Genomic DNA, 17,603 nt, shown 5'->3' with positions numbered 1-17,603 from the left:
CTGGCCAACATGGCAAAGCCCATCACAATAAAAAATAAAAAAGAGCTGGGCAGTAGTGATAGGTGCCTGTAATTCCAGCTACAGGAGGCTGAGGCAAGAGAATCGCTTGAACCTAGAGGCAGAGGTTGCAGATAGCCAAGATTACGTCACTACGCCGCAGCCTGGGTGACAGAGTGAGTCTCTTGTCTCGGGGGAAAAAAAAAAAAGCTGTTATATTTACAACTATGCTTGTGGGAAAATCAGGATTTTCTTTATATTGTACAATCAAAACAAAACACAGATATTTATTGCTATCCATAACGCTAATTGTAAATGTGTGCATAAACTTAATTGTTCTTGTTGCTTTCTTAAGTATTTTAAATATGACCTTCCTTACAAAATATTTTTATATAAATTAAATACACCTTTTGACTCATGTTGCACACTGGCGTTTCTCATAAAATTGTATTTGGAAAAAGTTATGTGCAATGACCCAATGGCATAAAAGTGGAAAGGAAAGTGACAACTAGAGATTGATAACTGTATCCTCTGCAATCCTTGCAAGAAAGAAGGGTGCCCTTTGTGTGGTTTTCGGGTAAAGTATGTCAATGGGACTATAGGGAAGAGAATTTCACACGGGGTCTTTCTGCATCAGTAATTTTAATAGAGACTGTTAGTGGTTATCAACAACTGGTCAGATCTGTTTTTCCCCACTGCTCTCCGGATTCAGACCTAGCAAATTCTGGGCTCAGTCTTCCTCCTCCTCCTCCTCCATCTCTTTCTTGATCCAGTCCACGTAGTTGATCACTTTGGTGTAGAAGCCATAGCCCCTGCTGCACCCGATGCCCCAGGACACGATGCCTGTGGCCACCCAGCGATCAGTTTTCCGGTCCTTTACCGCAAAAACGCCCCCGCTATCCCCCTGGCAGGCATCATCCTTGAGAGATGGGTCCCCAGCACAGAACATGTTTTGAGAGAACACATCCATCCTATTCTTTTTCCGGAGCCAGGACTCACAGGCCTGCCGGTTAGCTATGGGCAGACGGACATACTTAAGGTCATGAGCAATCTTATCCTCCATGACCCCAAAGCCACTGACATAGCCCATCAAGCCCAGGTCATAGTAGGTCTCATTGTCGGGGAGGCAGATGGGGAGGAGGTTGGGACCCAGGGTGACACTATTTTCCAGCTCCAGCAGGGCGATGTCCCCCTCAAAATTGTGGGATTCATCCTGACGGTAGTCGGGGTGGATGCTGACCCTGCGAATGGGGTGATTTGCCAGCTTCATGATCTCTTCCACATTTGTGTGGCCCAGGAACACATCCACGGAGACGTTGCTTTGCTCATTGTGCTGCTTGGGGTAGAGGGTGTGGGCAGCCGTGAGGATCCAGCGGTCGCCCAGCAGGGCCCCACCCCCGCGCCCGTGGATATTGGTGAATGCCTGCCAGGGAAAGTTGCCCAGCTCGGCTTTTGCCCCTCCGATGATGCGCTGCGTCTGTTCCACAGGTTTCACAGGCTTCCCACACACTGAGGGGCAGACAGGGAGGACAAGGGCACGTCAGCTCCAGGTCCCACACTCTTCCCTCTGTGGCCAGCCAGCTCCCCGATTGCTCTCTCTTCCTGGCCCCTGTCTCTTTTCTCTCTCTCCTCCCATCCTCACACCTCCTTCATTGGCCTATTGAGAGGCTCTTCTCCTCGTTCTTGTTTATTTATTATTTATTATTTATTTTTTGAGACTCTGCTCTGTTGCCCAGGCTGGAGTGAAGTGGCGTAATATCAGCTCACTGCAACTTCCGCTTCCGGGTTCAAGCAATTCTCCTGCCTCAGCCACCCAAGTAGCAGGGACTACAGGCATGCGCCACCACGCTTGGCTAATTTTTGTATTTTTAGTAGAGACCGGGTTTCACCATGTTGGCCAGGCTGGTCTCGAACTCCTGACCTCAGGTGATCTGCCTGCCTCGGCTTCCCAAAGTGCTGGGATTACAGGTGTGAGCCACCAGGACCAGCTCCTTGTTCTTGCTTATTTCTTCCTGGAGTGTCTCCTGTTGTTTTTATTCTCTGATTTCCCATCTGCTTAGTGAAAATGCCAGCATTTCAGAGTGCTGATTCCAGCACTCTGTCCCTCTTTCCCTTTCTCCTGGGATGTTCCCCTCTCCTCTCCTTCTCTGTCTCCTTCCTCTGGGTCATGCTGCTTCTGAGGCCCTGCAGGCTGCAAAAGACCCTGAGGATGGCCCCAGAGGGTTTCCACTCACCTGGCAAGCACCGAGGAATCTTCTCTCCCTTCTGTTCATTCTTCCAAATGCCCTGTGCTGTGCAGGTGTACACCCCTGAGGGCAGAGGAGGCAAGAATCAAGTTGGGAGGTGATGGGTAAGAAAACTAGGTTGCAGAGGCCAGCGAGTACTGAATGTGCTCAATGGGGAGAGGGGCAGGGAGGAACGAACACGACAAGGGTCAAAGGCCAAAGGCTCAACTCCAGAAGGAAAGAATTTCAAGTGTTCAGAGGCTCTAGACATATATTTTGTTTTAATGTCAAGTGAAAAAAATCAGAATTATTAATAAATGTTTGCTGTGATCCCCGTTTATGAAGGTAGACATAAAAACCAGAAAGAATATATCAAAATCTTATCAGTGATTGCATCTTGGTGGTGGAATCATAGACAATAATTGTAGCTACAGCTTCTGATTGCTGAAAACGTGCCATGCTTGTTGCTAAGCACTTTATCTGCATGATCTCATTTAAGCACTACAGTGACACTTGCAGGTGTGTGTTATTCTCATTTCGTGGATGAAGAAACCTGAGCTTAAATAATTTGCACTGGGTCACGTAACTTCTAAGTGCCAGGACCAAGGTGCAAGCGGTTGTTCGACTCCAAAGCGCAGCTCTTAAAGAATACTATTTTTAATCTAGACTTTTTCCCTTTTTTGTTGTGTTTCAAACCTATAATGTATGTGATTTCTTATATTTAAAAAAAAGGTTGAAAAATGCCCACTAATGAGTAAGAGTCATTTAGTAAAACTAAGCGCAAAAAATCATAACCAGGTTGAGACGGGAGAATGGAGGGGGAAATTTCACTGACTTAGCTATAGTGGTCACGATGGTGGTGAAGACTGAGGTGTTGGTGTTGGTAGTGATGGTGGTGTTGGTGTTGGTAATGGTGGTGGTGATTGTGATGCTGGTGTTGGTGGTGACAGTCGTGTTGTTAATGGTGGTATTGTTCATGGTGGTAGTGGTGATGGTGGTATTAGTGGTGATGATGGTGTTGGTAATGGTGTTGGTGGTGATGGTGGTGTTGGTAATGGTGGTGGTGATTGTGGTGCTGGTGTTGGTGGTGACAGTCGTGTTGTTAATGGTATTGTTCATGGTGGTAGTGGTGATGGTGGTATTAGTGGTGATGATGGTGTTGGTAATGGTGTTGGTGATTGTGGTGTTGGTGTTGGTAATGGTGATGGTGATTGTGGTGCTGGTGTTGGTGGTGGTAGTGGTGCTGTTAATGGTGATATTAATGATGGTAGTGGTGATGGTGGTATTGGTGGTAGGATGGTGTTGGTAATGGTGGTAGTGATGATGGTGTTGGTGGTGGTGATGGTGTTGGTGTTGGCATTGGTGGTGGTGGTGCAAGTGGTATTGGTAATGGTGTTAGTAATGGTAGTGGTGATAATGGTAGTGGTGATGGTGGTGTTGGTAATGGTGATAGTGACACAGTGATGGTGGTATGAGTGTTGGTGGTGACGATGATGTTGGTAATGGTGATGGTGGTGCTACAGCTAGTGCTCGACTTACCACCGCAGTGGGGACCGCAGACCGGTCGTAACACAATTTGGTTGTAAGTTGAGTAGGCTATATGTACAGTTGAAATGGTGCACACGGAGATGGAAGTGCTGCTGGAAGCTGGTCCTCACTGTGGTACGCCCAGCTGGGCAACGTTTGCGCTGCCAGACGCGGAGCAGTCATGGCTAGCGATTGTGGTTGTAAAGTCTAATGGTCGTAAGTTGCATAGGTGGTAAGTTGATCAATACCTGTAGTGGTGTCGGTGGTGCTGATGGTGGTGATAATGGTAGTGGTGATGTGGTATTGGTAATGGTGTTGATTGTAGTGATGGCGGTGATAGTGGTGATTGTGCTGGTGTTGATGCTGTTGGTAGAGATGCTGGTATTGTTACTGGTAGTGGTAGTGATGGCAGTGGGGGTAGCAGTGGGGGTGTGGTGGAGGCAATGGTGGTAGTGGGGATGATGTGGTGACAGCAAGCTGTATATGAGATTTGAATCTTTTCTTTGCATCAACTCAGATGCCTTCTTCTTCAAACATACTAGGTTCCTCTAAGCAGTATAATCTAGGCCCCTGAAGCCAGTGCCCTGGCAGATACCTTAATATGTATTCCCTAGGGATCTACTGGGAGAAATCTCAGTGGATGTCCCAAGGGATGGAAGGAGGAAATTTCCATTTGCATTGGTCCCTACCTTGCTCCGACTCGCTGCTGCTGGCTCTGGTCTGCATCTTATAATATGGCTCCTTGCAGTAGTACTGGATACGGGCCTTGTAGGTGTTCACCCCCATTGTGGTGGTGTAACGGAAGGCACCATTAGGCAGGTTTCGGGGCTGCCCACAGTCCTTGACTTGGAGAGAACACAGGGCACGGTGAGAGCTGAGAATGACTGTACTGGAACTTCAGGGAGGGGAATGTGAGTTGTCTACTTGCAGAGCAGGCTGAGAACCTTAGAAAATATAGTCAGTGGAGAGGGCACTTGCAATGGAAAGGAGTTGGATGGAGTGAAATTCAGTTCTGGGTAGAGTCCATCCATCCTGCTGAGAAGAGGGCTCATGATTCCTGAGATGGGCCATAGGCATCAAAGGACAAGTCGGGGGGAGGGGCTCCTAAGAAGAGGCTTAGGCTGGACCCCTCTTTCTTTCTTGACCCAGGTCCTCAAGGCTGGAGGTAGGAGGTCCCCAGGGTCACATCCCTGATTTGTGACTTACTCTTGCATCTGGGCATGGGACGATGCCATGTGCCATCATCCTGGCAGACAGCTGTGAAGGAGTGCAGCACCTGGTTCCCCTGTTGGGCAAAGGATAGAAGTACCATCAGTGCCAAGAGGCAATGCAGCTCCCCTTCCTGCCCTCCCCACACGGGAGGGGAAGGCAATACAAAGACATGTCTCAGGCTCTCAGACCCTCGGCTCCCCCGTGGATGTGGCTCCTTCTCCCTTCTCCCTGAGTTACCGACAGGAGCACTGAGCCACACTGCAGCAAGTCAGAGCAGGGCTAATTGATAGAGGGGATCATCCTCTCTCTAGATTGTGGCCTGTTCCCACTGAGGTCCAACTGAATCCCACAATTTGTAATTTAAAAAAATCACAAGCCACCGTTTGAGTGTTTTCTGTATGGAAACAAAAGCTTGTGCTCCAGGGCAGAACCATGTTTCTCTTGCCAGTGTCCCCGGCCTCCAGGCCTGCATCCCTTTATCTCTCCTGAGTTGCAGTTTTCCTAAGGACAAAGACCTTCCCTAAAATACTAGTGCCACCTCGCCCCTTTGAAAGGTGCTGGAGACCCTGATGTATGTGAAGTGCTGTCGTTGCTGAGCAGGAACAAGACTAGGAAACGGCAGTCTCTGAAATGAAAAGTTACTGGACAGTATGAATGAGTTTTATTAAGACCAAAAATCAGCCAGGTGTGGTGGCTCATTCCTGTAATCCCAGCACTTTGGGGGGCCGAGGCAGGCAGATGACTTGAGGCCAGGAGTTCGAGACCAGTCTGGGCAACATGGAGAAGCCCCATCTCTACTAAAAATACAAAAATTAGCCAGGCGTGGTGGCACACGCCTATAATCCCAGCTACTTGGGTGGCTGAGGGACCTGAGTAGCTGGCCCCGGGAGAATTGTTTGAACCTGGCAGGCAGAGTTTACCGTGAACTGAGATCGTGCCACTGCCTGGGTGACAGAGCAAGACTCTTGTCTCAAAAGTAAAACAAAAAGACCAAAAATCATTCCATAGGGTTAGCCCTGGAAAAGGATGCAAAAGAATGTGTCTGAGAACTAGAATGTCTGAGTAAAATGTAGGTAAAGGGAGAAATGATGTGGCTTGCTTTAAATTCTATCATGTGAATGACAAAGGCAAAAGGGCAGTGGGTGGCGCAGGCAAGGGCGGGTTGTAATATGAGCAAAGAGATTGTTAGTCTCCAGTCTTCTGGACCCAGGACACACGCCCAATCCTCCTGATAGAGCTGGAAGCACCTTGGAGTAAAGAGCAGTGCATCAGGTGAACTTGGCTTGATGCAACATTCAAACGTGAGCTCCACAAAGGCTGAGTGACTATGTGGGTTTCTTTTTACTGAACCTCTCACATCTAGGACAGTGCCTGACAGTAGACAGCTTAAATGTGCATTAAATGAATTAACTATGAATTAAGGACATATCAAAGGTCTCTTGTTTGATTCTGACTAAGTCTTCCCAGTGGACCTACTGAACAAGGTTGGGATGTCCAGTCATGGGTCTCTGTCCAGAGAGACAGAGACTTTTTAGTTTACCAGCCTTTGTGAGATGGTTCAATAGATAAAAGCATATTCCTTCCTGAATCTGCAAAGCTGAGGACAGGATGGTGGGCGCAGGGTGAGACCACCAAGATTTGTAAAAGAGCCCTGGAGCAGGAGGCAGGAGATTTGGGTCCTAGTCCCTGCTGTACAAAATCACTATGTGATGCTGATGAGTCACTACATCTCCGCCCTTACTTTTCACCTCCTTCAGCTCTCTTGAGTTATTGGACTAGGGCAATAGTTATGAAACTTGGCTGCACATTAGAATCACCTGGGTACCTTCAGATAGTCCTGATGCCCAGGCTGCGCTCCAGACCAATGGAATCAGAGCCTCTGTTGCGGGCCCCTGACCTCAGCATTTATTTATTTGTTTATTTTTATTTTTTAGAGGCAGAGTCTTGCTATATTGCTCAGGTTGGAGTGCAGGGGCTATTCACAGTGGCCTTGAATGACTGGGCTCCAGCAATCTTCCAGGATTTTTAAACTCTGTTTTAAGTGGGCAGCAAGGGGACTCATGTAGCTGAAACATCTATGACTCGAGCTGGCATGAGGCTAATTCCTCTGTGGACACGTCATCTGAATTCCTCCTGGGATACTGAGCCAGCTCTCTCCCCTCAGCCCTGGGTTCTCACCTCTATGAGCTGGTAGCCTTGCTTACAGGTGGCAATGAAGTAGTCACGGAACTGGTACTGAGTTTGCAGGTTCTGGATGATGGTGAACTTGTCTAGGGTCTTGGGCTGGGGGCACTTGATGACTATTGGGGAGACCAGAGGACATATTTATTTCAGAGCCACTTGTTCTTCCTTCTTCCCACAGCTTCCCCATTGCCGGCCATCGAGGGAGGCCCCCAGGCAGCCTTACTTTCAGTGGTATAGTGCAGCTTCCAGCCCCGGCTGTCCCCCGACTCATCTGTGAAGAACAGCAGGTCCACAGCATTGCTGCTGGTGTCAAGGTCGGGGGGCTTTTGCTTCCCACAGAACTCGCCAATATTCTTTCCGTTGGCATAGATCTAGTAGGGGAGAGGGGAGGATATTTTTTTCAGCTTGGACATTTTTACACAGGGCCAACTGGTGGCCAGGGTGGTTGTGGTGGTGATGAAATCCTGCCTTATGTGTGTTTTCAGGGGAAGGTCAAAAGGGATCCCCACGACCCACTTCTAGTTGTGTGGGAACTTGCCCAGATCATGGGTGATGTTGGCCGTTCCTGCCCCAGCTGGCCAGGGCATCCAAGGGGAAGTTGGGACAAGAAAAGCCAAGTGCGGACGGAAGGGGAGGAAGGAGTCTTTCAGGGGTAGGAAGGCTGTACCTGGAGCTGGTCATAGGGGCAGTGTACTTGCTGGTGGTCATCAATTTCAAAGGGCTCCAGGAACTTGAGGTGCAGCGTGAGGCCCCGTTCTACCCGGATGCTGTAGTTGCAGCGCAGGTCAGGGGGGTAGGACTGAGGGTACTCCAGGCTGGAGATGTAGCCCGATGCCTCCGTGTACAGCTCGCTGCTGCACTCAGCTGTGAGAGCAGAGCCGCAGGGCATCAGGGGGGCTTCCTGGCTGGCCAAAAAAGCCCTGGCCCAACCCCTGCCTCCCTGCCACACCGCTGTGGCTCACCCTGGCAGGAATGCCTGTCCTCCTGAAGCTCGTAGCCAGGATGGCAGGAACAGAAGTAGCCACCAATGTAGTTATGACACAGGTGCTGGCACTGGGGCTGGGGATCCTCCTCCCCTGATTTGCTCTGGGAAGCACATTCATCGAGGTCTGGAAGGCAGTCAGGAAGAAGAGTGAAGCTACTGCTGGAGACTTGGGTGGTGGCTCTGAACTCAGGGAGGTCACTCACCAGAGGCCTAAAGACAAAGGTGGCTCTAGGCCACTCGGACCTCCAGGCCTCTCCAATGCTCTCTGGGGACTGCTCCATGGTGACAGAGCCCAGCTTGACAGCCCTCTTTAGGAAAAGCTCTCTTGAGCGGAGGAACAAGGAAAGCCAGGCTTTCCGATTTTTTTTTTGAGACAGTCTTGCTCTATTGCCAGCCTGGAGTGCAGTGTTGGGATCCCAGCTCACAGCAACTTCCGTTTTCCGGTTTCAAGCAATTCTCCTGCCTCAGCCTCCTGAGCAGCTGGGACTACAGGTGCCCACCACCACGCCCGGCTAATTTTTTGTACTTTTAGTAGAGAAGGGGTTTCACTATGTTGGGCAGGATTGTCTCGATCTCTTGACCTTGTGATCCGCCCACCTCGGCCTCCCAAAGTGCTGGGATTACAGGTGTGAGCCACCGCGCCCCGCCAGGCTTTCTGCTCTTTTGGATTCAAGATTCCCTTTCTTGGCCCCCATTCAATTTGGCTGAGGTCTGAGAAAAGGGATCCCTAGGGGGGCTACTCACCCACAGCTTGGTAGTAAGCCAGGAAGCCCTTGTAGAACATGATGGTCCCATTCTCCTCGTTGGAGAAGTCCGTGTGGAAGGTCAGCAGCATCTTGTTCCCTTGGGACGTAAATTCCTTCTTTCCCGGGGGGTTGCCCAGTGGAGAACCCAGTTGCCCGCAGAACCTCCCCAGGTTTTTCTTATCAGCAGAGATCTGGTAGAGGAAGGACAGGGGGTAGAAGACCTGTTGTGGGGTGGTGCCCCACGTGATGGCTCAGTGATGGTCCTGTCTGGAATTTTTAGGGCCTGCAGAGTAAATCATGCACCATAACAGCTCCGACTTGGTCGTTACCTGCTGGGCTCAGCTGCTGCAACCTTCCCCATGTGACTTTCAACTGTTCCCTGAGTCTCCCACTGACTCACTCTTGGCATGTTGTCCTGCACTGGGTACCTCACCCCTTCCCTGTTTTCTGCTCCTCTGGCAGGTTTCAGGTCTTTCTCCATCCCCACCACCTCCTGTGGCATGTTCCCCTGGGGTCCTGGTTGTCTCTACCCAGACTTTACTTACCCTCCCCTCATTCCCAGAGCCTGGACAGCTCTGCTTTTTTTTCTGTTTTCCAATTCTCCTTCGGCCTAATCAAACCATTTCTACTGCAAGTGCTTTCTGACGCCCTTGGCCGAACACGAGCCCTGAAGCCCACCAGCCTCAGCATCAGCACGTATCGCCTAGTCCCTCATCCTTCCTCCTCACAGCCTCCGCAACCTCTCCCTGCCCTGCCACCAAACGCCCTCCCCCAACACTGCACACGTGCCAAGTCCTCTGGGCGGGGAAGACGTGCCATTTTCCCGTTATTTGCGCATAACTTCCCGGGGTCTCCTGGGAATGGTTTGGACCTTCGCAGTTATTGGACCTTCGCAGGCTCTGCTTGAGCCCTGAATCTCATTTTTATTGGATATAGAAAGGCGGGCCCCGGAAGGCACGCTTGGTTGTCACAGAGGTGAGGGTTCTGAGCCCGATGTCCTTGCTGAAGGCCACTCCTGTGCTGCCAGAGCACACATTTCTCCTCCTCACGTCCCTGTGTTCCTGTTGAGGCGGGCAGCCTCAACATGGCGATCTTCTCCTTGGAGACAAGGGAGCTGAGGCACAGTGGTTTCCCAAAGACGCTCAGCTGGACAGCAGATGGGGAAGGTTTTCCTGACTCCGTGGACAGTGAATTTCCTGAGTGGGTCCTGTCCCTCTCTTCTCTGTGCTTCTCCCTTCAGTGCTCACCTCTACACCAGTGGGTGTCGCATCCAGGGCATGCCCTGGCTCTCAGAGATGCAGTCGGCCACCAGGTCCTGCAGGGCTGGGCTGTGTCTGGGGGTGTGCATGCCATGCAGGGCGATCCCAGATCCCAGAGGGCCCCGCTTTGTCTTGCCGCTGCCCACCCACCCTGCCCCTACCTTGACATAGTCATAGAGGCAGCCTTCAGAAGGCTCCAGGTCAAACTGCCAGAAGACGAGCTTCACCCTGTATCCCGTGGGGACTCTGATCACAGTGGTCGTTTCCAAGTTGTTGGGGTAGGGCTTGGGGAACAGAGGGGAAGTCACCTCCCCGAAGAACTTCTGAGGGATGTGAATGGAGCCTCCTGCCCTGCAGAACAGGGCCGGCACCAGGAGATACCAGAGCCACCTGCCAAAACAAAAGAGAGCGTCTGGAGCTGGAGGGGTTCACCACTCTTGCCATGTGGGCAGCGGCCGTGGCAGGGGATGAGATGGCCATACCACTGGGCATTCTCCTCTCTGCCCATTCTGGACCTCACAGGCATGTTCTCTGCAGGGGCGGGTGGTGGGGGGAGGGCAGCCTCTGCAGTTGCTGCATCTGTGTCCCTCCCCAGGGCAGTGTCCAGTCCAGAGGCCACCCCACTCCCCTCATACTCCCTCCCCAGCCTCCCCCACTGCCTGGCCACATCCCTCCCCTCCCCTTCCAGGAATAGGACTGGCTTGAGGCCAGTTAATGAGAGGTGAGTGTTTCCAGTCATGGCTCTCGGAAAGGGGTCCCAGAGACTCAGCAAGAGTGTCTGGGAGAAACCATCGGTGGAGTGTGGGGTACATGCACAGGGGGTCCCCTCCTGGGCAGGTGGTCCCCTCCTCTCGCTGCTCCCTGCTGTGAGCCCAGCAGGAAGAAAGGGCCATGGCATGAGCCTCTATGCACAAGGTCTCCTCTGGTCGTTAGGAGGAGGGATGGGGCGTGTTTTGTGTGTGTCCATGTGTGTGCACAGGGGGACTGATGAGGTGTGTGGGGAGGGCAGGGTGTTCCTGTCTCCCTGAATTGCCTCCCATGCCCTGGCTTCTCTCCTGGCTTCTCCTTCCCACCTGGGTGCCCATCGCCCTTACTCACATTTCTCAAGGCTGGTGTTGAGTCCTGGGCTCTTCTGACAGCCTCTTCATGCACTGTGTGCAGAGGGAGGCTGCGGTCATGCACAGCAGGGATGGGAGGGTTTTCTGTGGAGTGGAGGGGGGACCATTCCCGGAGAAATGCTGGAGGGAATGAACTATTTGCATAAACAAAAGATCTGAGTTTCCACTTTAATTTAGTTTTGGTTTTGAAATCCCTGTTGGTGGTGCCACCTGCTGGTCTATATGGGGAAGGGCTAAGGAGAAGGGAGTCTGAATTTTATTTTATTTTATTTATTTATTCTTAAGATGAGGTTTCACCATGATGGCCAGGCTGGTCTTGAACTCCTGACCTCAGGTGATCCACCCACCTCGGCCTCCCAAAGTGCTAGGATTACAGGCGTGAGCCACCGCGCCCGGCTGAATTTTTAGGGCCGGGTAGCCCGGGGTTGTAGGCCCAGACACCTCAGTCTCTAAATCTGATCAGCTTCTCCTTTCTTTCAAGACTTTCCTTGGGGAGGGCTGCTGCTGTGTTTACAAGGTTCCTACTGAAGCAGTGGGAGACCCCAGGTTGTGGGGGATTCTCTTTTCTGGACTGTCCTTTCCCTCTGTCCCCGTTCTTCCTGCCCTCATTCAGCCCGCAGTCCTGGTCCAAGAATGGCTCTGGTTTCCCTGCCCAGGAGGAAGCCCCAGGAACACTGGGGCAGAGGAGGGTGCGTGGGAGCGGGCAGAGGAGAGTGGAGCTTGGTTGCCTTGGGGCCCTGGCCTGCTTTAGCCATGAATGACACTTGGACATAGAATAGGGATGGCCATGTCAGGGCAACCCTAAAGCAGCCCTGGATTTGAGACCCTCTGGGGCAGCTGTGGAGGGAGTAAAATGTCCCCTTCTCCTCAGCATCTGCTCAACACGACTGCCAGGGCTGAGGCTGAGGGTGCGGCTGTGGAGCAAGAGGGACTTGGTTTTTCTGAGATGAAGCCAGGCCCCTGGGAGGGAGGAGGGATCCTCTTCGCTTCTGTCCATCAGGCCATAGTGTCCTGCTTTAAAACTGTGCTCTTGGCCGGGTGTGGTGGCTCATGCCTGTGATCCTGGCACTTTGCGAGGCCAGGGTGGAAGATCTCTTGAGCCCAGGAGTTCGAGACCAGCCTAGGCAACATAGTGAGACCTCATCTTTAAACATTAAAATAAATAAAAAACAATATTACTGTTTTTGGCAGCCTTTCTTCATCAAGTCTCCATGGCACCAAATATCTCATGGCACTTCATCACATGGGGGGCTTGGGCCGCGATGCAGGCCTCTGTGTTCTTAAGCCTTTGTAAGCGGTTCTGCTTGTTTCCCTCATGAGATCAGTCCCTCCAACCTCCACCCTTCTGCCCCCACCCCCATTCATCCATTTATGGGCTACCTGTTTAATGTGCAAGGCACTTTTCCAGGCAATAGATTGCAAGAATTCACAGAGCTGATGCAGTTCCCCATCAGGCAGTGACCAAGTCATCAGTAGTTAGACAGCAGGCACACAGAAGGTGCAAGATCAACCAACCCTTGGAGGGTTTCTGCGGCAGGCCTGTGTGTCAGAGCTGAGGACTGAACCTGATGGAGGGCTGGTCTCTGACCAGATCAGGATATGATCCATAGCCTTGTTAGGCCAGAAAAGACAAAAGATAGGGGAGAAGGAAAAGGACCACATGAAGGGACGAGAAGGAAGAGGAATCTCATCTAGCAAACTGCACATTAATATCCTAACAGCAGCGTGTGTGTGTGTGTGTGTGTGTGTGTGTGCGCGCGCGCGCACGCACACACTGTATGTTCATAATGGGGGCAGAGGGAACAGGGAAGGAGGTAGTCTCAGCTGAAGCTCTTCCAACCATCCTAAGGACTCTCAGTTCTGACTTGGCATTGTGCAACAATGCTTGGAGCATGGCAAACCTGGACGTCATTAGCTCAGTCCCAGCCCTGTCTCCACTCTGCCCAACCATTGAAGATAACCTTTACTCACACATTTTTGTTATGTCCTTGACTTATACAAAGAAGGAAAAAAACGCCGTATGGATGTTGCTGCATTTGTTTTAAGACAAGTATTGAGGACATTGTCTGTTACCGTGTTTGTTCCTTTAAGGATTTGATTCTTGGGGAAAAAAAGTTTCTCTCTTAAAGTAGCGGTAGGTTTTCCTCTGTGGCTATGTCTCTATCTCCAGCTCATCTGTCTCTATCAGCTCTGTCTCTAACCTGCCTCTACCTCTCTATCTCCAGCTCCTAGTCTATATCTCTATCTCTAGACCTAGAGACAGTGGCGAAGATGTAGAGATACACATCTAGACACACATGTATAAATTGTGTGTGTGTGTGTGTGTGTGTATATGTTTGCCTTGGCAGGGAGAAACTCATCATTTTTTCAATCATAAAAATAAGTAAAATAGAATAAATGTTTCATGCTTGGTCGGGCGCGGTGGCTCACACCTGTAATCCCAGCACTTTGGGAGGCTGAGGTGGGTGGATCACGAGGTCAAGGGTCAACATGGTGAAACCCCGTCTCTACTAAAAATACAAAAACATTAGCTGGGCATGGTGGCACGTGCCTGTAATCCCAGCTACTCAGGAGGCTGAGGCAGGAGAATTGCCTGAACCCAGGAGGCGGAGGTTGCGGTGAGCTGAGATCGCACCATCGCACTCCAGCCTGGGTAACAAGAGCGAAACTCCGTCTCAAAAAAAAAGAATGTTTCATGCTCATTAAACAAAATTTAGCAAATAGAGAATAGTGGAAAACCAAACAGCCAAAATCTTATCAACTAAAACTACTCTGTTGAGTATTTTGAGAGTATTATTATTACATTTTTGGAGATGGGGTTTCACTATGTTGCTTAGGCTGGCCTTGAACTCCTGGGCTCCAATGATCTTCCTGCATCAGCCTCCTAAGTGGTTGGGACTATAGGTGTACATCACTGTACCCGCCTTTTGGGAATATTTTTAATAATCTTTTGTACTGTGTGTAGGTGTAAAAAACAGAAGTAACCACATGTAGGGACAACGTTGAATCCTGCTAATTTTTTTTAGAGATAAATTTAACCTGTGACTATCCAGCAATTGACTCTTGATGCTAACAAATTATCTCTCTTCTCTCTTTTATGATATTTATTTTCTATTTCCATTGAACAGTTATATTTTACTTGCGTCTTTCACTGTAAATCACCTCCAATGCTTTTTTTTTTTTAGATGGAGTCTTGCTCTGTCACCAGGCTGGAGTGCAGTGGCACAATCTCGGCTCACTGCAACCTTTGCCTCCTGGCTTCAAGCAATTCCCCTGCCTCGGCCTCCCGAGTAGCTGAAACTATAGATGCGCACTACCACGCCCAGCTAATTTTTGTATTTTTAATAGATACAGGGTTTCACCATGTTGGCCAGGATGGTCTTGATCTCATGACCTTGTGATTCGACCGCTTTGGCCTCCCAAAGTGCTGGGATTACAGGTGTGAGTCACCATGCTCGGCCCATCACCTCCAATCTGTACTAAAAATTAAAGAGTTGGTCCTCTCAGGTGGAACAGTTCTCTTGATGATGGGGGCCCAGGTGGGGTGTCCGCAGGAACGTCAGTCCAGTGCTGGGCTCACGTGGCTTCTGCAGGAGATGGGGCTAGCAGGAAAGTGTGAGCCAGAGGATGCCATTTTTACAGAAGCAGGAATTCCCAGGGAGGGACAATGGTAAGGATGTGGGGACTGGGAGGGAAAGTGGGTGGCACAGCAGATCTGAGGGGAGCTGAGAAGTATGGCGGCACACGGGGACGAGCAGCCTCTGCAGTCACACACCAGCTGTGGGACCTGGGCAAGTCCCTTTCCCAGAGCCTCAGTTGCCTCATTTGTCAAGCATGGCTAATAACACATCCTTTGCCAACATGGTATGCGGATTAAGTGAAATAACAGGTGAAGCATCTGGCATATAGAGGGCATAAAGTTTAAAAAGGAGCTATTTCTGTAATCGCATCTTGGAGCTGTGGAAGGTGGTGAAGCCGACAGCTTGCATATGTGAAGGTGTGAAGGTCAACTGAAGGGTCTTAGGGATATTTCAGAAATAAAATGCAAGGAAAACCCCTTTCTCCATACTCAGCGGGTGAGATGGTGACTCTTCCAGAGGTGGGTATAAAAGCTGTGTCAACAGATGAAGGGGAAGGGGATTCCAAGGACATTCAAGGTGAAAGCTGCTGAGATGCACAGGGCTTCCGTGGCCTAGTGCAAGCGGACAGGGAGGTAGAGGGTGAGGAGCCGCGGTTTGTGGGACCGTGCTTCCTGTCCGGATGGTGCAGGCTTGCAGGGTGGGGGTTTCTCTTGCATGGTGGCTTGCTGCATCAGTGATGTGAATAGGATTTCCCTGCCTCCCACCACCTCCTGCCCCTGCCCCAGGGTTCAGTCCTCACTCCCGGCCCTCCCTTGACTGGGGCCTCCACTGTGCTGGCCAGTCCCTGTTCAAGTGCCCCATGGTCAGTTCTTGCCATTCATCACCCCCTTGATCCAGTCCACATAGCTGAGCACTTTGGTGTAGAAGTCATACCCGCTGCCACATCCTATGCCCCAGGACACAATGCCCGTGGCCACCCAGTGATGGGCACGATCGTCCCATACCACATAGACGCTGCCACTGTCCCCCTGACAGACACTGTGCCTCTGCATCTCATCCCCAACACAGAACATACTGTCAGAAAACACCTCGGGCCTCTGTCTCTTTTGGAGCCAGGCCTTGCAGGCCTCCCTGGGAGCTACAGGCAGCCTTGAGTATTTCAACTCAGTAGTTAGCCAGCCCATCTCCATGCCAAACCCACTGACATAGCCCAACAAGCCGCTGTGGTAGAGGGTCTCATTGTCAGGCAGACAGACCGGGAGGACGTTGGGGCCCAGCGGGACGCTGTGCTGCAGCTCCAGGAGGGCGATGTCCCCGTTGAAGTTGTGGGACTCGTTGTGATGGTAGTCGGGGTGCACAATGACACGGTGGACAGGGTGGTTCCCCAGTTTCAGCATCTCATCTATGGATGTGTGGCCCAGGAACACATTCACACTCCGGTTCTTCCTGGGAGAAACACTGTCCTTGGGGTAGATGGTGTGGGCAGCAGTGAGGATCCATCTGTCGCCCAGCAGGGCCCCGCCCCCACGGCCATGGATACTGGTGAACGCTTGCCAGGGAAAGTTGCCCAGCTTAGCTCTGGAAGAACCGAGGGTCGTCTGATTCTGGTCAATGGGGGTAACTGGCCGTCCACAGACTGGGAGAGAGGAGGGGCAGGGGTGACAGTCAGCAGCTGCGTCTAGGCACACTGATTAAAGACCTACTTCTCTGAAGCTGTGGCAGAGGATGCGTGAAGAGGCTCCAGGTCTGGCTCTGCATGCGATCAGGACTCTTTTTTTTTTGAGACTGAATCTCGCTCTTGTTGCCCAGACTAAAGTGCAGTGGCGTGATCTCAGCTCACTGCAACTTCCGCCTCCCAGGCTCAAGCGATTCTCCTGCCTCAGCCTCCTGAGTAGCTGGGATTACAGGCACCCGCCGCCATGCTTGGCTAATTTTTTTTGTATTTTTAGTAGAGACGGGGTTTCACTATGTTGGCCAGACTGGTCTCGAACTCCTGCGCTCAGGTGATCCACCCACCTCGGCCTCTCAAGGTGCTGGGATTACAGGTGTGAGCCACCGCACCTGGGTGGGATCAGGACTCTTACACTGGGGCCGACTCACAGTATAGACCATGTGGGCAGACAAGGGCAAGGAATCAATGCCAACTGTATGGGGCACCCATCCTGCATGGGACTCGGGACAGTGGACTGAGGGTGGAGAGCACAGATGAGCACGTTTGGTGCTGGTTCTGCAGGGCTCTCCTTCCTGCCTCCTCAGAGGCATTAAAGCGGTTCCTTCCGACCATCCTGGCCCCCCGTACTACAGGCAGAGTCTGCTTCAGTGCTTCCTGCCTAGTTTTGTGTCATTTCCTCATTTGTAACATCTCCCACTACCATCTGCCCTCCCACACATCCCCAAAGCACTATGAGCCTTCAGGCGAACCCTAGAGTTTTCCATGGATCAGGTTGGAGTAGGAAGGCAGTGCTTTCATTCAAAAGTGTGGATCTCAAAAATGGTGGAATTGAAGCCTCAGGTATTGCTGGTGAGACATAAAATGGTAAAATGGTGCTGCCACTGCTGAAGACAGTTTGGTGGTTCCTCAAAAAGTTAAGCAGAATTATTACACAATCCAGCAAGTCTACTCCTAGGTATATACCCAAGAGATTTGGAAGCGTATGTTGAAACAAAAACTTGTGCACAAATGCTCGTAGCAGCATCATTTGTAATCACCAAGAAGTAGAAACAGCCTAAATGTTTTTTTTTTTTTTTTTTTTTTTGGGACGGAGTTTC

At 51.0% G+C, this 17,603-nt stretch overlaps 2 protein-coding genes across 2 annotated transcripts in view; both read right to left on the bottom strand.

The window, feature by feature from the left end:
• Positions 1-420: 420 nt before the first annotated feature.
• Positions 421-11,450, bottom strand: C1R (complement C1r). The gene is made up of 11 exons (XM_017517041.2): positions 11,234-11,450; positions 10,297-10,525; positions 8,875-9,067; positions 8,108-8,254; positions 7,813-8,009; positions 7,369-7,516; positions 7,140-7,261; positions 4,956-5,034; positions 4,439-4,594; positions 2,232-2,306; positions 421-1,506 (listed from the first exon to the last, which is right to left on the bottom strand). Coding segments are annotated over exons 1-11 (2,127 nt in total). The 5' UTR covers positions 11,236-11,450; the 3' UTR covers positions 421-727.
• A 4,247-nt stretch (positions 11,451-15,697) lies between these two features.
• Positions 15,698-17,603, bottom strand: part of C1RL (complement C1r subcomponent like) — an 11,794-nt gene continuing 9,888 nt past the window's right edge. The window contains exon 4 of the mRNA XM_017517042.1: positions 15,698-16,470. Coding sequence (XP_017372531.1) covers positions 15,698-16,470 — 773 coding nt within the window. The remainder of the gene's footprint in view (positions 16,471-17,603) is intronic.

The sequence above is a fragment of the Cebus imitator genome, unplaced genomic scaffold (assembly GCF_001604975.1).
Source record: "Cebus imitator isolate Cc_AM_T3 unplaced genomic scaffold, Cebus_imitator-1.0 Scaffold614, whole genome shotgun sequence".
NCBI classification, from domain to species: Eukaryota; Metazoa; Chordata; class Mammalia; order Primates; family Cebidae; genus Cebus; species Cebus imitator.
This window is presented reverse-complemented; position numbering and strand designations above follow the sequence as displayed.

Excerpts from the sequence above, each read along its gene's own strand:
- C1R (XM_017517041.2), bottom strand. Across the intron at positions 9,068-10,296 it reads GCCTCTATGACTATGTCAAG|ATCTCTGCTGATAAGAAAAA; the intron begins GTAGGGGCAGGG and ends TTCCTCTACCAG. Across the intron at positions 2,307-4,438 it reads CAGCAGCGAGTCGGAGCAAG|GGGTGTACACCTGCACAGCA; the intron begins GTAGGGACCAAT and ends CTCTGCCCTCAG.